Genomic DNA, 23,834 nt, shown 5'->3' on the forward strand with positions numbered 1-23,834 from the left:
TAGCTAAAGTTTTACAACGTTTAGCTCGCTGCAAATGCTCTTGATAATGATAACTCAAAGTCCCTGAGGAAAAACAGACAACAAGACGCTACTGCGGAAAATTCTACGAAACGTTGTATAAATTATCGAGAGAATGAAGATAAGTTAAAATTAAGATGTTGCTAAACCTTAATAAGAGTAACAGCAAATCTTCCTTTTTCTCGATAAATCCAAGCTTGCCGGGAGACTTGACGCGCTTCCGTGGAGGTACAATAGCGCGTGACGGTATAAGGACCGTCCAAGCGCCACTCGAATGTCTCTCCGGAAAACACCTTAATTAATATCCGACGACCTGTCCTCGATTAAGCGGACATGGGGGGGGAGGCGGGAGAAGGAGGGAGTTGCCCGACGACGAGAGAAAGCCGCCGCGTCATTACGCAGCGCGCGGAACAATATAACTCTGTACTCTATATCGATCTTCTTCGTCTGACCCGCAGACCGTCGGTGACGTCAACGGCGGGCCTGCAAATGACGCGGGACTGCGAGCAGCGGTGCCCGGAGCTGGACGCCTGCATAAACGTCTCGCTGTGGTGCGACGGGGTGTCCCACTGTCCGTCCGGCTACGACGAGGCCCTGACGCACTGCTCCGTGCTGCTGCAGCTGCCGCCGTTGCAACTGGCCCTGGGCGCGCTCGTCATCCTCACCGTCCTCGGCGTCGTCTGCATCCTCGTGTGGCGGACCTACCGGCGGCACGGCCGCCGCTCGATATCCCAGCACCGTCTGAAGAGCATCTCCTCCGAGACGGCGATAATCGACGGCAAGGAAGTGATATGCTGACACAGCGACAGTTCTGTGCGTTACGTCGAGGTCGACCGGGTCACTACTGTGTGACGATCGCCGTCGTCCACGTCGTCATCGTCGTCGTCGGCACGACTACCGGCACGGCTCCTCCGTTGCAGATCAGCGGTCAGACTCTGCTCGGCCCTGCTCTCCTGAAGAAGTCGTCGCCGGGCCGGCCGCCGCCGGAGGATCCGCGGTACTGCCTCCGCGTAACGCGCAGAACTGTCGTGTGCAAGAAATTCGGGACGTTAGGTGGGAAAACCGGAGCTCATCTATGATCGGAGAATCGCGTTCGATGCTCGATGACTCGGGCGAGTGCAGGAGAGAACGCCTTTTCTTTTCGTTGTTCCCGGTCGGTTGTTCTGGTCTCGTCGAGAGAGGTGGGTCTCATCGTTTTAAATTCAGAGAATAATGACGGGTGAGTTGGAGGAGAGAGTCGGGCGATCTGATTACAGGGAACGTCGTGAATTGTAAAGCAGCGAATGGGAACGTGCTTAGGATTGTAAGTTGTTCGATGGTGTCCTACGTCGAAACCACAATAGCGCGAAGTTAAAACGTGTAACGGCGGATTAATCCGGCGACGTGGCGTAAAATGTTTGTACGATGTGTAACTTTTCATTGATCAATCAATCACGCGGCACGCACACAGTCGTCTACATCTATATATTTTTTAAATAATAAATTTCTAACGATATACTTCCAATCAAGTTTTCTCAATTCAAAAGACTGACTTGTTTTGTAACTTTTTAAATTAATAATTAAAACAAAAAAAAGTTTTTGAATTTGAAGTATCCGAGATACTCGTTTCTGATCGTCAATTTTTAACGGACGTGTGAAGTCTGTACATACATCACGCAGCAGACGCGCGATCGAGTTCTTGCCGAAGCCTCGATCCACCCTTCGCAAACATCGAAATAATCACTGCCGCGATACCCGGCGAGTCCCGGCGGAATTAATTCCCGAGTTCCGATCGTACTTTCGTTATCTTCGCGTGCAAGATCTTATTATTCTCGCGCGCGAAGCCTTATTACTTCTCCAAGTACCGTTACACGTCCCATCCCGGATCCAACGCGAAAGTTTTAATGATTCCCCGTCGAGCTGTCCGAAAGTCATCTCGAAACGAGGAGAAAAAAGAGAGGGAGAGAAAGAGGGAGACAGAGAATCACGTAACGTAAGCTACAGAATTAAAGTGCGAACTACTTTAACGAGGACAATAAGTAATGAAATCCTATATAGTAGTATGTCGCTATTATGGTAGAATGGCTCAGTGACGATCGAACGACGCTGCGCCTTGATTGAACTTGGACGATTAGCGCGGCTGAAAGATTACGTAGTAAGGGATCGGCACGTTTTTTGGCGCAATGTCGAGAACGCTATAAAGTAAACGATGCGACGGGAGGGGAGGGGGGAGGGGGAGGGGAAGGAAAGCTTAGCAGATCGATAATGCGTTGTTAGCGAATTATAGCAAGTTATTATAAGCCAGTTTCATCAACATCGCGTTGACCTCAACCGCGTTTTAACGGTTAAGTTCGGTGACCTCTGATTCGATTATAAAGACGGTAATTAACAGATGTTGATGAAACCAGCGCAGTATCACCTTATCTTATTTACCAATATCATCTAGAGAACCGCATACTTTTGTCCCGTTAACAGACATACAAAGTGTTTATATTTGATATCACACGACTGACACGACACACGTCTCGCGAACGTTATTGAGATAACGCTCTAACGAGTTTTCGCATTTCGACGACACGTTAATTCGCCAAGGCGCCACGTCGGTCCGATTGACAAGTCTCGATTAATTAAGAACGCCTCGTTCGGAAATCCGAGACATCGAGCGTCGCGCGCAACGTGTTAGTAACTACAAAAATGTTAGTTCTTCTTGAGAAATAAAAGTAGACAAGCAATTTTAGAGCCGAGCGAACTCCCGTCTCGTGCTCCATACTTTACTTTTTTTCCTTTCTGGACGCGCGTAACGTACTCGCACAGAGAGATTGTCTGTAAGATAGATGATTCAGGATGGCCGACGCGCACGTCGCGCTTCAAGTCGTCGCAACGTTATTATAGATAAATCAAGACGTCGATCGAGAAGGGATGTTAAATATTTAATGCAATGTGACGTACTATATTGCGGCCGTGGTGACGCAAGAAACTTCAACGTTACCACCCCTCGTTTACTGCCAAAAGTAGTCGATTATACCTCGCCGACAGCGAATACAAATTTCGAGAATATTACATTTACATGCGTCATACAAATGTATTGCAGTTACATGTGTTCATAGGATCCGATCGGTTTACGACAGACCGTTTCATTGCGCTAATTGTTATTATTTTGTAAAAAAAAAAACGTGGTGAAACGTACCGGACGCACGGTACGGTAATCACAAACGTTTCCTTTTCGTATCATGGCCGCAGACTTCTTTCGGACGTCTGCATTGTGCTCAGGTTGCATTTCGACGTGAGCAAATGCATATTGCAAATAAGGTGAGAATTTTGCTGATCCAATTGGTCGAGTAGAAAAAAAATCTCGAAAATTCTGAGCTGGGAATGTGTGTTGGGAAAGCGAGCTCACGTCGAGACGCGGCCTCAGCCGACGAGGAAGAATTTCAGCTAGAGATACTGACCAAGTTTAAAGCGATAGCCGACTTTTAGGCGACTTAATTATTCATTTTAGCGATTCCACCGGATGGAGGGAGGAGAGGTGGATAATATGTAGACTTCAGTAGCCTGAAATTATGTGATAATATATAAATGCTGTTTTCCTCGGAGCTGTGCTCCGACATTATTGTTACGCCGGGCGAACGGCGGCGTCCACCGACGGCCGTTGAACACTCGTGTCAACATTTTGAGAGGCCACTTCCTTCCTCTCGCTATATTTTCAACGATAATAGCGCGGGAATGGCGCGCGCGCGAAAGTTTAGCGAGATAGAGCGAAACGAGTGGTCGAGGGTGGTTTATACCTGTCGGGTCACCTTAAACATGCATGCGAGCACACCGACGTCACCGCCACGGCTTGTACACCTTGTTCATACTTGTACATAATCGATTATTTATCTATTTGTATCGAATAACGATGTGTGTGCTTCCGCTCGCAGATTTCAACTGTCGAGCACATTTTCGTTTTTTAATTTATATTAAATTAACAACCTGCAACTTTTCTTACGACTAAACGACTGTCGTTGTCATCCAAGCATTTAATTTTAATCAGCGAATTCAGAGGCGACGTGATGTACGAGAGAGCTTCGTCTATATTTCGCCTGCATTATTAATTAAAGATGAAATTACGATTCTCGCACTGAGGAAACTGTAAATGTAGTACGAGAAGCACTATTTTAAACAATTCTAGATCCCGAGGTGTAATCGATATCGAATTTATATATTTTAATTATATTCTAACATAGTATCAAGCGATAAAACTTTACAGCTCCGACACGTGAAACTTTCAACGCGACATGGCTTGCGTATTATCTGTATTGATAAAGTTTGCAGGAGTCTCGTAGGAGGCACTATTTCTTATTAACCGGTGAGACATGAAATAGTCACTTCTCGACAGAAAAAAAAACACTCAAAAAGAAATGAAAAGAATTCCTTTTAAATTTCTGATTAAGTTATAATATAATCAAGGAAATGGAAGAAGTAGACTAAATTACTCCTTTATAAACAACAATGGCTTTTTCGCATATTGCACGACGCCGCATATGGATATTGCGAGCGGAAGTTCACATCTTGCCGCTTTACTACTCGATAAGCATATAGAATTTCGAAAATTCACGGTAGAATCCTCTCGAAACCGAGTGCATCCGAAATAGAACGAAGGATAACGGAAGCTTAAGACAATTAACGAAGAGAAATGCAGCGTGCTGATATCGCATGCTGATATCATCAGCTAACCGGGAATACCGCCAACTGTTCTCTCGTTACCTGCAAGTATACACGCAACAATAATTAATAATTAACGCATATAACCGACAGATGTGAGACAAACCGATTCCAAGCGCGCGGTGTATTATTTTTAAGCCCGTCGCGGAAAGAAACATTGAACGCAGACAATCGATGCGGACTCGATGGAGCGAATTTCACTTCATTCTTGTTCCACGAAATGCCGGAAACGCGTGCGTTACATACGGAAGTTCCGTATCCCGTCGACGTTCTGCGGGTAGATAAGATTTATCGCGCTATACGCTTTAAGTGATAACGCTGCGGATTAGTCGGACGATGAGAAACAACGCATGCAACGCACGTCACGAGCGAGCGTACCTTCAGTTAACTACAATCTTGTGTTCAATCACGAAGAAGCGAAGCAAGTAATATAAGTTTTTTTCGAAAAGGAGGTCACGGTTTCATTATCTCTTTCGTTTATATACCTACACATTCGTACTTTAATCCTTCGTCACTTTAATCCTTCCATTACGTTATGAAATGGCTGAGTAATAACTAACTGGCTCTGTATTAGAACATGAAACGTCACACTATCGCGGAAAAGTTTCATTAAAAGAAGTCAAGTAAAAAAAGTGATGCCATAAAGTGCAACTAAATTTATGAGAAAATAAATATTTTCCGACGATTGTGTGGAAAAGCTTCTTGCTCGTGTCATGATATATATCGTTCTAATTATCTCTAAAAGTTTTCATTTACTTGGGACCAAGGTATTGTTTAATTAATACTCGGCCTGCCAGTGACGTATTCGCCTTACACAATGCAATTGAGCGGGTACGTCTCTCAGGTAATTAAATTATCGAAATTCTAATTAATATGACTGATTCACGAGCGGAAAATCAAAGACTGATTATTTACATAGTTTTCTTCTGTCATCAGAATCTATACACTGCCACGCGTAAAATCTATCTCTTACGAGAGACGACAATTTAAAATCGATCGTCTATTTATGTCGGTGAATTTCCGAAACAAAGAGAAATATACCTTTGCTCATTAAAAAATACCAGAAATACACGATCTGTACGACTTGAATTAGAAGAATAAAATTTCCTCGTTCTCTATTTTGTACAATCTACAATAATAACTTCTTCCATAATTTAAAGTCACGGTTGCACCCCCTCGATGCTACGATATCGGCTTTAAAGCCGCATGACCCAGATACACAACTAACTCCGCTGATTGTTCCACGGCTCGCCGGAGAGAAATTTTTCCAAAAATAGGTCGTTGAAGGTTTTCCTTTTTAATTACATTAATAGTTCCTGACACGAGCAAATTAATTCACGGAATCCTAATATATGTATAATAGCACGTAATTAACTGCACTCTGAATACTTGCACGCACGAATACGATTCATCAGCACCCATTTATAAAAACGGCATTACATCTCCGAGAGAGGGGGGAGAGAGCGAGAGATAGATAAATAGATAGATCGCTATATTTATTATGCGCTCCAGGATAAATCCTCTTAAGCGCAGAGAGAGAGAGAGAGAGAGAGAGAGAGAGAGAGAGAGAGAGAGAGAGAGAGAGAGAGAGAGAGAGAAGATAAAAGTAATGTAAAACTAAAAATAATTATTCTGCAAAACGCAAGCGGTGACCTCCTTTTAAAAGTAACGTATAACACGCTCTGACATTTTCTAATCGCGAAATTGCTGCATCAAGACGGCATCGGCAGCGCGAAGGAAAAATCTATTTCGATAACGATGGCGATTTAATTATATCACCTTTACAGCGCCAAGAAAAAAAACGTTCCATAAAAATTTCACAACTGTCTAGACATTACGAGATCAATGATGAAATATATTTCCGATTGTGCCACATCGGGCGCGAAGGAAAAAACACTGACTTCGAGAAAATATGTCACCGCGTACCTAATACTGCCTTCGAAAATCGCCGCGTTCGCACGTCCCAGGATAATAAAAGTTTACGTTCACTGCGATCAGGTGACGCACTCCTGCACTGTATATTATCGCCGCTGTTCACATACGAACGCGTGAATCGTGACTTTTGACACCCGCATTGCCATTATCTTGATAGAGCGATTTTATTATCGCGACGCGCGTAATTAAACATCTCGCGCACAAACGTTGACCGACGCATTAATCAGCGAAACAAAAAATAACGCTATATATCGATTAGACATTACTCGATTTTATTGATAAAGCGACATTTTTCGTTAGAAGTTGTTAATTCGCTGTGGAGCTGCTACTGAACTCTCGAGAGTAGTTAATTTCACACATTTTATCTAAACGTATAGATTTTATTCAAACGGAAGGAATAAAAGTTTAAAGAGTAATCCTTAAAAATTTTAAAGGCGATCGAGGAGACAATTGCATAATTGCTTACTGATGAAACTTCGCGAGAGATAGTCGATGTTTAATCCTTGTCATTTAAGACAGAAATGACAGAATGAAACTTCGGTCTAAGGATTAAATTAGATTTTAATGTAGAACACGAAGTTGTGACTACATGAGACACGTAGCGTCTCTCAGAAATAACGCGACATTTTACTCATGCGTAAGATAACCACGCCAGAAGTGAAATATAAATAACTTTTTAAACATACATATATTATGAAGCCTGTTAATTCGACGTCGCCACAGATTTAACAACTAGTCGCTTATTTTAAAAATAATGTAAACTCAGTTTTGACGCACCACAAATTTAGAAAAAAAGAAATAAGAGCATAAATTAACACGATATTTCGGTTTTAATATTTTTTGTAAATTAAGTTTACACTGTTTTCAATATAAACGAATCTCTCTTATTGGATTGTTGCGTACAAAACAATGGACTTAAAACATCGGACTATGAAATGAATGTGATATATTACGTGTCACGTTTGTCTGATAGGATCTGTTTATAAAAATATGCTTTAAGTTTCAAAAAAATACTTTTTATTTTTTTATAATATAATAAATTTATAAAAATACTTATATGTATATCATTTTAAGAAACGTGAAAAACATTATTAAATTTTTCAATTATATTTGAAAATCGGCGGATTTTGACATAAAATTCGAATTTTATACGCATCGATCCAATAATTATTCAGAGAGAACTAGAGAACTTCGATCCGAAATGAATCTCCATAGACGCAAATTAGCCTCGTTTACGTGTCACGTTTCAAACGCAAGTGCGCAGAAACGTACTGCCTCGCACACACTTCCACGTGCTTTATCCTCGAAGATGATAACTGCGGATACGGCGGTAGCCCTCAAGATACAATTCTCCAGCTTAGAAGGATACCGCCATGTCGCTTCACCTATGTAAATATCAATGGTTACGTAAATGATCGGTATGGTCAATCTAAGACAAATTTACGATTATCGGCCAATTCTTTCGGCTCGTGTTTCGATTGTAAATAAGCGTAATCGTACGAATTAAAGGGATTCTAGATCACGATGTAAGCCAGTAAAGTAAATTATTTAGCGAATCTAGAGAGACCATTCCCTTTTTTTAGGCATTATTATTAAAGATGTAAAAATCATATCCGCGGCTGCGATTATGAGAGACGCAAACGATCGAACTGTCGATTGTCAAATTTGCCACACGCGGGCAAAGTCTTACTTTCCGAGATCTTCGCGCACCTTTGTCCATGCTATTAGCTCTCGATTTTGATTGCTGGTGACCATCAAGATTTCATGGCGTTTAATGTTGTTATAGAGCTACGATAAAGTAATCATACAGAATATAGGGCAAAATTTACAGAAGGAGAGAGTTGGGGCACTTAAAGTTTCGCCTAGCAAAATAAATATAACTTGCGTATACTATTAGAAAAGAAAATTAACTTTGGTGGTGAGACACCTGAATGTTGAAGTATACTGTAAAGACTTTCAGCCACCGCGCGTTATGCGTTCACTTCTCCTTCGCTTTTCTTACAATTCTTACCGTCGCGGCGTCGCTTGTTTAACGTCTCCAGGAAACTGACGGCGATTATTCATTCGAGCTATTATAACAGAATAAAGTGCAATGACTCTCATTATCTTAATTACGACCCTATCGTTAAAGTTCCGAAGGAATCAGTTCCAAGTTAGATAAGCGAATGAGAAGTGTTGTATCAAAATAAGATAAGAATGAACCAGTGTCAAGCGAAAAAGAAGCTGGCACAGTTTCGTTACGCAATAGACAAACAATCGGTGACAGTCGCGTGTTTGTTACGACGTGCCGCTCGTGCACTACCTGCGCGATATTACACGAAAAATGAACAAATGTTTGCATCGAGACGGATAATTCGCGTGATTGCATGTGCGTATAAATTCTACGCTGCCGAAACGCTGCCAAAGATTCGACACTTATCATCTCGGACGTCTAGGTACTTCGCGATAAATCCCGTACGTAATATAATTAAGTAATCGCCTCATTCTGTCATTTTTTTTTTCATGAAAAACAGAGGTTTGTGTTAGTCGTTGCTGTCAATAAAACGATATCGATATGCCTTTGCGCATCGGGATTTTTATGATAATACACCTCTTATTTTGTGAAAGTAAAATATAGATACGCACTCTACTAATGATTGATAACTAGACAGTTATCCGATAATCTCCGTAAACTTACAGATGAGAAAGTAAAAATAAAAATTCGGTCACAATTCGAAATAATTACGCAAATTGACGCGTTCAAATCAAAGAATCGATCGAGTCAGCTTTCACGTAACGCGTTCTCGAAAATACCTATATCTTTGCGGAACTTGACAGTTCTTTAGTTGTATCGCGCTACAAAGACGAATGGCACAAACTGTTTCTGCAAACTCAATTTTCATATCATCTACTATCATTCCACATAACGCCGAGAAATATTTTCCTTTGGGTTGTTGCGATATCAATCATTCACGTATTTCAAGACAGGTTCACAAATAACGATGTATCTATGTACTTTGCAGCGTACAGCGACGAGGTCGCCGCGCTTATTTGTGAGAAAAGCGCATTCTGCGGAATTCTTTTTCAAAAATTCCACGGAGCGATTCGATTATGCTCCTTAAGCGAGATTGCTCACCGGGAATAAATCTGTTCTACGTTCGCCCTCAATTGCATCGATCGACTGCCGTGCCATGCCGGTCCGATGATCGTGCCTCGAGATTCGTTTTTTTAAAACTCAATTCGCGAGAGAATGAGTATATATATGAAACCCAGAATCCGAACCGAACGCATATGGAATCGCGTGCACCGACTCGGATCTCGATAACCCTGATTTTTCATACGAAAACTTTTTCGCGACAGACAGGCACGATCGATCGGGCGATAAAACACACGTTTTAGGAAAAATCCTGCGTACGCTTCCTGGAATAAATGTTATGTGTTAAAGATATATTAATATTTTGAAATTTTGAATATATCTCTTGTTTATCTGCCGCTTTGGAACGTTTAAAGAAACATTCTGAGGAATGTGAGAATAATTTTTAAACTAATTATACAAATCTTTACGTATTTCGTGTAAAAGCAAATGCATTTTAAATTCCTCCTCTCGGTCATTATTAGATTATGGTGAGCGCAAAGTCAGCAAGAAATCTGACAATAACATAAAGGCACACACACATATACAATATACACACCCACCCACGCATGTACGCGATCTTGCCAGGCTATGTATATAAACGCACACGTCATTAATACATTTGTAATCGCTCTATTTGAAGACTGTGACACGAATTGCGATAAACAAACGTCGATGGCTTTATTTAAATATAACGACACGACTGGTACGTTAAAATTGTCGAGAAGCTTGTGTTAACCATATGTCTTATTATTATATACACACAAATTAATTTTTATAATTAATATACATATATAACTAATTTGTTAATTAAAATAAAACAACAACAGTTATTTAGAAAATTAAAAAATAGATTTGTTTTAGTAATTCCAACGCTTTTCTCATACCTATATCATAGATATACCTATAAGACAGTGGATTCAAGGGACGGATTTTTATCCATTTTCCGCGATTTTCTTCCATTCTTTCCGGATAAGTAAGTACTTACTTGCCGTCAGAAAGAAAACGTAAAGTCCATTGTGCAATCGGACGACGATATCGGCGGATCAGAGTCATCAGAGCGAAATCAGTCCGAGGAGGCAGCGACCTGCGCATGAGTCATGAGCCCGTCATGATTTATTTACGGACGAAGTGGCCGTCTCTGACGGAAGTGAATGCATCATACGACGTCACTAGAATCCGATCGCAGCGTTAAGCCCGTGTCACACTACGTATCGCGGACGCGGATCGGATTGAGATTGCGGATCGCGGATCGTAATCTAGCCAATTATAGACGAGCGGCTCATCTGTGATTGGCTGACATCCGATCCGCGATCCGTAATCCCAAATCCCAATCCGATCCGTGTCCGCGATACGTAGTGTGACACGGGCTTTAGACAATTTGCTGACAAAAACGCCTTGCATTCCGCAGAAGTATGCAAGAGCGTAAATAGATTTCGTGTCACATGGAACTTCGATGACTCACGAAATATACATATACGTATATATGTATATACACACACAGTCCCGTTAATTTATATTCCACGATAAAATAAAAACAATAACGACCGATCACCTGCCAGACGTAAATTTTAATTGACCCTCCGAAAAACATGCTCACGCGATATGCATATATAGTTACTAATTGTACCATTGCCGACTACCGACTCGAGGTATAACGAATATGCGACATTTTTAATAAATTATTTTGAAGATTGCCTGCCTCGTTTTCTTCTCGCAACCCATAAAATGCGCCTGTTCCATTGTCCTATCAATTACGTAATTCTCTTATAAAAGCCGAGTGTCGACGCAGTATTGATTTTTCGATATTAATTCCGATAATAAACTTTTCTCGGTATTGTCGTAATTCTTTGATGTATATTATACTGACACAAATTAATGTGGGTACATATGTATAATTTTTTAGAAATTCTTGAAAAAATTATAAACATCTTCATGGCAGAAATTGGGTCATTCTACATATATGTATACAGCTACAAACTCGTATGTGCGAGAACTCGCGCGTGTTTACTTATTTTTCTATAGTCATTAACATAATTGCTAGTGCGTTAAAGACATTAGTATGTATCGGTCACGTGTTGATAGCATGACATGCAGAACAACGGTTGAAGTTAAGACACGGCGAGTTATTGTCTCTAAACGAAACGTTATGTTGATATTAGATAAGATTGTAGTTCTTCGATATATGGCACGCGTATGCTAATAATCATCATTTTCGAGAAAACGTTAACTACAAACCCAGGTAGCACGCATGTTTAAATCCAGATATAAGACATAAAATAAGACGTCTTAAAGACATCCTTTAAAGCTGGGTCCAGATTTTTATCGTATCACCGTATATCGTATTATAATATTTTCTTATCAAAATACGGAAATGTTAGTTATAATGATATGCCAAGGCCTTGTTTTCGACCTGTAAGATACGGGATACGCGGATTGAAAACAAGGCTTTGGCGTATCATTATAACCAACATTTCCGTATTTTGATAAGAAAATATCATAATACGATACGGTGATCTGATACAAGTCTGGACGCGGCTTAAGACTCCTTGAGACGTGTTATGTCCCGATTGTGGATATAATGCTGTCTGGTAAGTGTCTTGTTTACGTTACGGGTTATTTTTGACGTTTCTCTTTCTAGTTTTATTAAGAAATACCAATATTTGCATAAAGACCGGGCAAGACTGTCATAAAAAATAAGATTCGGGATCTCCTTCGTGTGCATCAATAAAATTTCCCATCGCATAATGAATCAAATATCACTTCCGCAGTCAGAATATAATTTTCGAAAAATTCTTATATTGTGAGCACGCATAATATATATATCCATGCATGATGCATTATATATCTAATTACAATTAATAATATAATTATATTTATCAGAGCACATAATATATCTATCATCATTATAACAGATATTATTTTTGACAATCTTGAACAAGGCTAACAAAATACAATTTATTTCTTTAATTTGTGATATTATGCATCAATTTTACCTCATCATTAACATCTTTTATCATTATTAATTTGTTACAATTTATGACCATTTTACTAGCAATTTCACTCTTATTTGCATCGGAAACTAATCATAATAAACATAATATGCATAAATTTGCAAATTCGCTGTAATAAATTAATAAACTTACACTAAATAAAAGAAAAAAATTAATTATTTAACTTAAATTTAAATTAATTCTTTGAAACTTTAAACGAGTATGAGGCCCTGCCAACAATAGAGCATATATTAAGAATAAGAATAAATATTAAATATTAGGAATCGTATAAGTAGAAATAATAATTATTATATAAACGTAACGCACAATAGAAAATAATAAAATATAGATAAGATATAAATATAAGAATATATTCCTACATTTACATATCTTAATATTTAATATTTATTAGAGGAATATTCCTCTATTTATATATCCCAATATTTAAAATTTATTCTTATTCCTACTAGCTATATTGTGAGGAGGGCCTAAAGAAAATTGATAAATATAAAATTTCAAAATTTGTCTCGTGCTCACGTTATTATTCGACACCCAGTCAGTTTTGCGTGCGGAATACTACGGTTTTCCCGGAATTCTCGATGACGTGCAAATCAGCGGAGACCGAAAGAGCCTTCCTCTAGTTTCCCACTACCTGATCCGGCTGATCCTGTCCTTGCCACTACCAATCCATTCTCGCTGCGCGACGCTGCGGCGCGCGCCGCGCGCCACGTGGCTCGGCACTCGGCACTCCGGGCCGGCGGGCTGGGCGGGCACCGGGCACTCGGCACTCGGCACTCGGCACTCTCGGCAGTCGGCGCCGCTCATGCTCATCTCGATCGCTCGCGTACTCTCTTACGTCACGCGGTCACGTCTCTCTGTCTCTCTCGCCGGCGGCAGTGGGCGGTATCGCGGATCGCGATTCGCGGTATTCCGCGCGACGTTTTCTGTCGTTAACATACGCGTCACGAGTCACGACACTCACGACGCGGGAGCTAGTAATCTCACAGTTGGGCGAACTACCTGGAACTACCTCAGGTGAGTACCGAGAGCTGAGTGACATCATATAAGACTTAACGTAGCGCATCGTTCATCCGCAGTTTGTCGTTCGTACCGTGACGAGAATACATCCGCCGTATTTCGTTGGGAGTCATCGATCATCCCGTTTGTTTTCTCCTCAAGGTGGATACCTCTCCGGCGAGTCCGGCGACATATGCGTGACGCGTGACGCGTGACGCGTGACACGTGTCAGCTTATGATAATTGCGATATAATTTAATATATTGTGATAGTTTCGTTTATTCCAACAATATTCTTTGTAGATTCCTACGATATATGTATTAGAGTTGTTATCGAATTGTATATATTATCCGCGTTACTACACAAATTACCATTTAGTGGCCATGTGACGGTCGTGACGCAGCTTAGATAGAGGAAGTTTGTAATTTAGTGTTCTTCTGTGTGCAGGTTCTTCCGTTGCGACAGTTTAACTCTCGAATAGGCAAAATGAGCTACGGTTATCAAGTGAGTATATGCATTTGTTTTTATTGTTAAATAACTAAAGAGCATATTTTCAAACTGTGTTAATTCCATATTTCTAAAAAAGGCAGAGGTTATATACATATGTGCATATTACTCCAGTAAGCAAAATGATAGCAGTCTGTCGGACAGATTGGTGACAGATTTGATCAGACGAGCTAGCAGACCGAGCAGCAGACTGACATTAATTGCCAATTGCTCCGCATTCAGTTTATATTCTGCCAGCAGAGTTTGCTAACAATCAGACAGCAGATTGACAGCAGAAACGGCAGCAGAGTCTACAGGTTCCAGCAGGATTTTGATTTCAGATCGATTTCTGTCGCCGATCTGCTGTCTGATTATGTTAGCAGACTCTGTTATACTTCTGCTGACATCATGTAATATACAATATAATTATGTATACCAAAACAAGCATCAAATGTATATAGTCTTTCTACCGACAAAGGGCTGTGACATGCTTTTTATTATTGCCTGAATATGTATGTATATATAGTATGTATCCATCAATATGGTCTACTAACGTAGTTTAAAAATAAGCTTATTATTCAAATAGTTAAATGTAGCTTGTATGGGATTGGTACTATTTATTTCTGTATATGTACCTTGATATATCCAAGGGACCACCTGTTCAGTTTCCGGGACGAGCACGACCGCCAACGTCGTTTGGGGCTCCACCTGGTGCACCCTCTGCCCCTGGTGCTCCATCCTACCTTTCGATGGGCTTCTCAAACGCGCCCCCGACATCTTTTGGCATGCCTCAACCATATTCTCAGGCTCCTTATCCGACACAGCCCATGCATCCCATTCCTGGCAGCGTACCTGCGCAAACCAATACTTATTCTCCGCAGCAAATGCCGTATCCTCAATCTATGCCCACGTGTTACCCCTCTAATGCACATTCCAATCAACCTACACCGTCCCCTTATCCTCGACAACAAAATTACAATACATATCCTAATCTTCAAGCTGCACCAGACGCTAAAGAATATTTTAGCAATATGGCTCCTTCCCCTTATCCCTCTGGACCAAGTACATACACAGTTAATACAATTCCATACCAAAGTGAAAGCTATCCCGGGGGGCAGGGGGTAGGGCCGAAATATCCTTACGCTGCTAATCCATCTACTGCTGGTACGCGTGGTACTACCCCAGCCCCCCGGAGAGATCGGTTTACGCCTAAGGTGAGATTATGAATAGTAAGACTTTTGAGAAAGTTATAAGCGAGATATTAAATATTCTTTGTGCAAGTATTAAAGCAGCAGTTATTGTAATCTTGCAGAAAAGCGCCTTAAATCTTAAATGTTATTCTTTGCGTAAATTTTTTAAGGTTTTATGAATTTTGTTATAGACTTCTCCCACGGTGGTGCCTTACGATGGTTTTGATGCCAGAGCGGATGCGGAAACTTTGAGAAAAGCTATGAAAGGATTTGGCACCGATGAGAAAGCTATTATTCATGTACTTGCGAATCGCAGTAATCTACAACGCCAAGAGATCGCGTCTCAATTTAAAACTCTTTATGGAAAGGTGTAGTTTGAGAATTCAGAAACTTGTTTTACAAAAAAAGAAAAATTGGGGCTTAATACCACAATGTTGCTTCTCTGTTAACAGGATCTGATAAAGGATTTAAAGTCTGAGCTGTCAGGTAACTTCGAGAAACTTGTTCTTGCCTTGATGACGCCCCTACCTCAATTTTATGCTAAAGAACTCAACGATGCAATGTCTGGTCTTGGCACTGATGAGACGGTACTCATTGAAGTATTGTGTACACTGTCCAATCATGAAATTTCGATCATTAAACAGGCATATGAAGCAAGTGAGTTAGCCAATCGTTATTAAGATTTACAAGATAACATCGGTCTGTTTGCTTATCATACTGTTTAATAATTACAGTGTATGGAAGGACATTGGAAGATGATTTAATTTCTGATACGTCTGGCAATTTCAAACGCTTGATGGTATCGTTGTGTTGTGCCAATAGAGATGAATCATTGAATGTGGATAATGCTGCTGCAATGGAAGACGCTAAGCAACTTTTGCAAGCTGGTAATTAATAAAGAATACTTAAATATATAGCCACTGCTATATATATATATATATATATATATATATGTATATATATATATATGTATATATATATATTTTTTTTTAAATGGTATATTAATGTTATACAGGGGAGCTTCGATTTGGTACAGATGAGTCTACTTTTAACGCCATTCTTGTTCAAAGAAGCATTGCACAATTGCGACAGATATTTGTGGAGTATCATAACATAACGGGCCACGATATTGAGAATGCAATTGAAAACGAATTTTCGGGCGATATTAAGAAGGGTCTTCTTGCAATTGGTAGGAATAAGTTATAAATATATATGTCTAAGAGAAAGATATATACTAGACTGCCTACTAAAATCAATATCTTTCAAACAGTGACGTGTGTCAAGAACAGAACCGGTTTCTTCGCCGAACAATTGTACAAAAGCATGAAAGGTCTTGGTACCGATGATAGCCGCCTCATTCGACTGGTTGTGACACGCTGCGAAGTGGATATGGGTGAAATAAAGAATGTATTTGCTCATCAATATGGAGAGTCATTGGAAGATTTCATATCCGTAAGTTATTAAATACAAGAGCATCATATATTACATATTTATACTGACAATCTAATTTTCTCTTTTTTCCAGGGTGACTGCTCAGGTCATTACAAAAAATGCTTACTGGCACTAGTGCAGTCCTAAAATACTTTCAGATATGGAACTTATTTTGTTGCATTTATCATCCATCTTTTTACAAATACGTTTGACGTATGTATATATGTCCAGCCGTCTTTTCTTTTAATTTTTTAACCGTTATGCCAGTGACAAGCTTATATGCTTTGAAAAATATATATGAAGATATTTTGAGATGTATTTATACACGATGTGCAAGTACTTCGGTGATTTTATAAAATTACTAACGATTGTGTACAGATTCACTAGCTATGTTGATGAATGCTAAGAATTTCAAAACGTCATACAGAATATCTACGATTTTAATATCTACGATGAAAGTAAATGTGTGAGAGGTGACTACACATATTTTGAGATATACTTATATACGCATTAATTGCTTTGAAAAATTATTAATAAGTACATTTAATTTTTATTTTTTATTCATTCGTCAACATATGTAATTAGTGATTCTATGATCAGTGATTTTATAAAATTATTTTTACTGTACATGTATACTTATGCTAGTTGACTATGATTTACATTGATCGAATGTACATTGATATACTGTAAACGGTTCTGAAATGGTAACGATGGTAATGGTAGCAGATAAGCTTTTAACGATTGTGCCAAGACATACGTGCTTCATAGTGAATGTCAATCTAGACAAAGAATCTCACGAGAATTTATCGGCCTTCTTGTCATGATATTATGAAAGATTATTATGAGTGTGTACCTTACAGATTTAAAGACATTTTATATATAAATGATATATATATACATAAAGATTATATATATATTTTCTCGCATGGCATAATATAGCTTACATAAAAATGTCCAGAAATAGTTTTATATATTATTCTATATTTATAAAATGTATTTTTTCAAGTTATTACATACGTATGTATTATCCATTGTTTTGATTACTGTATTTACTATGTCTATAAATAAAAATTTTAACTGAGGATATAAGCGAAATAAGTTCTCAAAGCGTTGTTGAAATATTGAAGATCCACACCCTGAGATTAAAGTTTCCATTACAAATTGTATAAATACAATACGTATTTATACATATGGTGCGTATATATGTGCGTTTATATGTATTATATAATCTAATTAAAAATGTGTAGTGATTCTGGATCTCGGAGGAATAAAAAATTAATCTAATGTATTTATCTGTTAATTATCTAAAAAATAAGGAGAGAGTGTATTAATCGTGTAGATACTATGTAGGGTGTTTCTAAAGTGACTACCTATTTTGTGAAATAATAGAGATTATATAAAACACCTTTAAGGCTCCTGTTCACTCACTGCAGCTATCTTAGATTGATGACATCAGAAGCGATAAAATCATGAAAATATATCATGAAAATTCTTGCGATTTACACTAAAATAAAAATGCTTTTTAATAAAATACCATCTGTAAACGATAAAATAGATTTGTAAAATACACCGAAAATTCTCCTTTTATATGAGTAATCCACATTTGTCGAAGTGATTGTTGCTTAATCAAGAACGAAAACAATCCGTTTGACAGCTGCCGAATTGAAAAAAATAAGTATTTGCTTGCACATATTAAATCACAATAAAGTGGATATCTTCGGTATATTTTAACACTATCAAAATAATTTTAAATGTAAAAACACTGCACTAAAATGAAGAACGCTGTAAATCGCAAGGATAATTTTGCTTCTTGACGTGTCATTTTTTACGTCTTAAATTATAGTTCACAGTTTTGCCAGGTTGCCAGGTCGCCATAATTTAAATAAAACACATATTATATGGGCCTAATTTAATTGTTAGTTTTTACGTAATGATCATCAATATCTCAAAGCGATCAATTGTTTCACGGAAAACATGTTCAAGCATTGCAAATGAAGATTTCGAAGATTATTAGGTACATCTCTAATTTTTTTATAGTACACTTCAGACTTAATGAAATCGCGGGCCAAAAATCTAATGGTATTAAATCAGGTGACAAATTTAATTCACGAATAGCTTGGTCGGTAGAATCTGTTTTATATTTTTCTCTCAAGTTTTTCTCTAATTTCATTGCCTTTCATGCCTTATTTTTTTGTATATTAAGAGACCGGTAGTGTTTAGCATCAAATGCATGCGCCAGCAACACACCGAGCGACAAAATCGGACCGTGTATCTTCAGGGTGCATCCCGATGGAGAAGAAATAGCGGAACGGAACAGTAACGGAAAAGAGATATGGTGGGGGGTTAACCAATCAGAGTAGTTCCGTTTCAATTCCGTTCCGTTATTTAGTGAGTGGGTTCCCCATGGCACATACTGTGCCCATGGCACGGAGCTGTTACGGAACGGAAAAGAAACGGAAAAATTTTTAACCTATTCTGTCGAAAGTTCGCAAATAAGTGCAGTGGATCGATTGCTTTGCAACATTTTTATTTTTGCAAATAAAGAGCAATATGTCGTCATCGGTAGGTATTACATGTGAAAATAAAATATATATGTTAAAATCCTATGTTAATATGTTAATGCTAATTAACCGAATGTGATATACTTTATTAATTTCCAGAAATTCAAATGTGGATATTGCCGCTGGATTGTTTGGTTCGATGAAGACGGAAAACTTTCACATCCTTGCTTAGCAAATCATACGAATTTAATAATGGATAAAGATCGAAATCTCTTTATAAATGGTACGTATATTTGTGTACAAGAGAGGCAATATATATTCAATATAACTAATGGTTAGAATATGTAAATGATATATAAATTTGTTGTAAAACTAAATCTGTTATTATTTAGATTCTTTAGAAACACACGTCGAGAGTGAGAATAACAGCAATAACGCCGGAGAGACTGGAGACAGTGACGTAGGATTGTCATTGATGATGGGAATAAGATCATCATCTACGTTGAGGTTGTCACTTGTTGATGTGGAAGGAATTAATGCTGTTGCTCTTTGAACAGGACGCTTTGAACATATCCACATTTGAATTTCTGGAAATTAATGAAATATATCACATTCGGTTAATTAGCATTATCATATTAACATAGGATTTTAACATATATATTTTATTTTCACATGTAATACCTACCGATGACGACATATTGCCCTTTATTTGCAAAAATAAAAATGTTGCAAAGCAATCGATCCACTGCACTTATTTGCGAACTTTCGACAGAATAGGTTAGAAATTTTTCCATTTCTTTTCCGTTCCGTAACAGCTCCGTGCCATGGGGAACCCACTCACTAAATAACGGAACGGAATTGAAACGGAACTACTCTGATTGGTTAACCCCTCACCATATCTCTTTTCCGTTACTGTTCCGTTCCGCTATTTCTTCTCCATCGGGATGCACCCTCATGCGAGTCACCTATACTTGAGCAGAGGTATATGACTATCACAGTAATGACTGGATCGATCAAGTTCTTAATAGGCTTAATCGAGAGCTTATTGTATTTAAGTACCAGCTAATCAAAAAGTACGTGGACGGTACAGCGTAAGAAAATCGATCGCCGAGGGAGAAATTGCAATTGCGAGGGAGATATATGGAAAAGGAGAGAGAAAGCGAGAAGAGCAGGTTTTGAACAGCGAAGAAGAATAATGCCATCTATAACTGATGGAGGGTTGCTGAAATTGTTTACAAGTAAATATTATCGATTGGAATGTAGGTAGCATGCACGTATTTCAGTAATTAATTTATTGTGTAATTCTGTTTTAGAATATATTAAACATTTACAGCGGCATGAACGATGAACCCGATTCAAAACCCGACGAGGCTTTGTGCGACAAGCATAATGAAGTTAAATTAATTGGCAAGATTCTGTCATGTTTGTTGTGGATAAAATAGAAAATGAAACGACAACAGGTCTCGCTATAGAGACGCATTAATAGAATTCATTACGCGTAACATTCATTATACTGCGTTAAACTGGGCCAAACAATTGGTCTAGCCTAGTTTGACGGTTTGCAAAAATTAATGGTGGTATAGCCAGTCAATTGGAGGAATGCCCAGACGAATATTCGTTGAATATCACGTCTTCCACGCAAGCTATAACCAGTGTGTGCTTAGCAAAAATATATGAAAAATTGTACCGTAAAAAGGATATAACCCAAGTGATACACGTCACAAAATTATGTTACCTTATCAAAAAGAAAAGTCTCGCTTTAAGTGATCTATTACAATTACAAAAAAGAAATGATATCTCTTTAAATTAGAGCGCCAATTACAGAGAGAACATGTATATTGCCTCAAAAAATAATTGTTGCACTATTTTGAAAAATCTTTACATTGTGTCAATTAGAAAAGAATGTATGATAACAATTTTATAAGATTAAACAATTTTATTTAAATTTAACAAGGGAATACAAGATATTTAAATACAAAGTTTACATGTGTATTTTTTAATGGTCACAAAGAATTACAGAGGTAACAGTACAAAATATAAATATTTTATTAAAATATTTAATCCAACGAGGGAATACAATTTGTATTTAAATATAAAGTTTATATATGTATTTTTCAATAGAGTAAAAGATTTAATCACAAAGAATTACAGAGGTAACAGTACAAAATAAAAATATTTTATTAAAATACATAAATTTTTCTTGTAAAAAAACTTGGCGCTGTTAGACCTCGAAATTTTAAATAAATAAAGACAACAATAAATAAAAATAATTCAGAGACGAATGCGATGGGAGTAATATTAAATGATTATCAGCGTGGATGTGGGAGTGAATGATATGGGTGTGCGTGACGACGCGGACGGCGGATAATGCGGCTTATAATTAAGTATAGAATAAGTTTATTTATTTATTTAAAATTTCGAAGTCTAACAGCGCCAAGTTTTTTTACAAGAAAAATTTATGTATTTTAATAAAATATTTTTATTTTGTACTGTTACCTCTGTAATTCTTTGTGATTAAATCTTTTATTCTATTGAAAAATACATATATAAACAATATATATTTAAATACACATGTAAACTTTGTATTTAAATATCTTGTATTCCCTTGTTAAATTTAAATAAAATTTTTTAATTTTATAAAATTGTTATCATACATTCTTTTCTAATTGACACAATGTAAAGATTTTTCAAAGTAGTGCAACAATTATTTTTTGAAGCAATATACATGTTCTCTCTGTAATTGGCGCTCTAATTTAAAGAGATATCATTTCTTTTTTGTAATTGTAATAGATCACTTAAAGCGAGACTTTTCTTTTTGATAAGGTAACATAATTTTGTGACGTGTATCACTTGGGTTGTAATTTTTCGGAAATAAAGATACTACTGCTTAGATTTTTTCAAGATTTTTCGAGATATAAAGATCTACCACTTGTTACTTAGGTTTTTTCGAGGTATAATACTACCACTTTCTTTTTTTTTTAGGTAACAACATATACACAACTATACGTGTACATGGCGCCTTTTTTTACCTTTTTTAAAAAAGGTAATTTTGTGCGGATATCACGCCTTTTTGTAGTATATTACGCATTTTATAAACAGTATGTACAGGATAAAGCTCTATTTGGAGGTATAATACTACCACTTTGTTTTTTTTCGAGGTAACAACATAACAGAGTAACAACATAATACATATACACTACTATGCGTGTACTTGGCGCTCTTTTTTACCTTTTTTTTTAAAAAAGTAATTTTGTACGGATATCACGCTTTTTTGCAGTGTTACGCATCTTAATTTTATAAACAATATATCTTATAATCTTATAAACAGTATATAATACAAGGTATGAAGTTAAAAGTGTTACGGACTATTATTTCTAAAGAAAACAACAATTTAATATTTTGCTTAGTTTTTTTAAAATAATAATCTGTAACCTTTTTAGTTGTACACCTTGTATATATTTTTCTATTTCAACATAAAACATAATCGCAATAAAGCATGATTAATGTTAATAAGTCGTTAACTGTAAAATTCTTTATTTATTTTCATTTGCGTGTCTTACTGAATGTTGTTCGCAACTGTATATGTACCGATATCTTCAGGTATCGATATTTTTGATAATTATTTTTACGTCAGACATAATTTTAATTCAGCGATTTTTATTATGTCATGACATAATTTTAATTTTGCCGCTAGGGAAATTTTAAGTCGATTCTTATGAATCAAGCTTGAATTCAATGTCTGGGTGTCCCAGGTTGCCGATGACGAGGTCCACATAGTGCGCTCTATAGTTTTCGGTGTCCAGGTGTATTAATACCTCGAATTCGATGTCTGCGTGTTCCAGGTTGCCGATGACGAGGTCCACATAGTGCGCTTCATAGTTTTTAGTGTCTAGGTGTATTAATAACTTTAAATTTGAATGGGTGCGTTCAGCCGATACTTCGCTAGCCTAGCAAACGTGAGCAGTCGCTCGTTTTTGCTCGTTTCCTCTCCTTTTAATCCATTAGATCAAAAGAGAGAAAACGAGCGAGAACGAGCGACTGCTCACGATTGCTAAGCTAGCGGAGTACCGGCTAAACGCACCCAATGTAGGACACGTAGATATCAAATTCGAGGTATGAATACATGTAGACACCGAAAACTATGAAGCGCACTATGTGGACCTCGTCATCGGCAACCTGGGACACCTAAACATCGAATTCAACGTACGATTACACCTGGACACCGAAAACTATGATGCGCACAATCTGGATCTCGTCATCGGCAACCTGGGACACATGAACATCGAATTCGAGGTATTATTACACCTAGACACCGAAAACTACGGAGCGCACTATGTGGACCTCGTCATCGGCAACCTGGGACACCTAGACATCGAATTCAACGTACGATTACACCTGGACACCGAAAACTATGAAGCGCATTATCTGGATTCCGTCATCGGCAACCTGGGACACGTGGACATTGAATT

At 37.9% G+C, this 23,834-nt stretch overlaps 2 protein-coding genes and 1 long non-coding RNA gene across 11 annotated transcripts in view; all 3 read left to right on the forward strand.

Moving 5' to 3' along the window:
- The window catches only part of LOC143908481 (uncharacterized), an 86,033-nt gene extending 79,738 nt beyond the window's left edge, over positions 1-6,295 (forward strand). The window contains exon 14 of the mRNA XM_077426156.1: positions 477-6,295. Coding sequence (XP_077282282.1) covers positions 477-816 — 340 coding nt within the window. The 3' untranslated portion in view covers positions 817-6,295. The remainder of the gene's footprint in view (positions 1-476) is intronic.
- A 7,250-nt stretch (positions 6,296-13,545) lies between these two features.
- Positions 13,546-18,152, forward strand: LOC143908483 (annexin B9). 9 transcript variants are annotated; one of them, XM_077426158.1, is made up of 10 exons: positions 13,546-13,776; positions 13,839-13,920; positions 14,205-14,261; positions 14,894-15,457; positions 15,625-15,801; positions 15,886-16,090; positions 16,168-16,320; positions 16,449-16,622; positions 16,704-16,885; positions 16,958-18,152. In XM_077426158.1, the coding sequence occupies exons 3-10, from the start codon at positions 14,244-14,246 to the stop codon at positions 17,009-17,011; spliced, it is 1,527 nt and encodes a 508-aa protein (XP_077282284.1). In that variant the 5' UTR covers positions 13,546-13,776; positions 13,839-13,920; positions 14,205-14,243; the 3' UTR covers positions 17,012-18,152. The 9 variants fall into 9 exon arrangements, with proteins under 9 accessions (XP_077282284.1, XP_077282288.1, XP_077282291.1 ...); XM_077426162.1 differs by having other exon boundaries at positions 14,909-15,457; XM_077426165.1 differs by lacking the exon at positions 14,894-15,457.
- A 1,116-nt stretch (positions 18,153-19,268) lies between these two features.
- On the forward strand, positions 19,269-19,986 carry LOC143908484 (uncharacterized). Its single transcript, XR_013260164.1, has 3 exons — positions 19,269-19,426; positions 19,525-19,648; positions 19,758-19,986. It is a non-coding gene; the product is annotated as an uncharacterized LOC143908484 (long non-coding RNA).
- The last annotated feature ends 3,848 nt before the right edge of the window (positions 19,987-23,834 follow it).

This window comes from Temnothorax americanus, unplaced genomic scaffold (genome assembly GCF_048541705.1).
Source record: "Temnothorax americanus isolate GAGA-0224 unplaced genomic scaffold, ASM4854170v1 Scaffold97, whole genome shotgun sequence".
NCBI lineage: Eukaryota > Metazoa > Arthropoda > Insecta > Hymenoptera > Formicidae > Temnothorax > Temnothorax americanus.

Bases quoted from the DNA above. Each gene is read 5' to 3' on its own strand.
- LOC143908483 (XM_077426158.1), top strand. The intron at 15,458-15,624 runs GTGAGATTATGA...ATTTTGTTATAG, and splicing joins GAGATCGGTTTACGCCTAAG to ACTTCTCCCACGGTGGTGCC. The intron at 16,886-16,957 runs GTAAGTTATTAA...TCTTTTTTCCAG, and splicing joins CATTGGAAGATTTCATATCC to GGTGACTGCTCAGGTCATTA.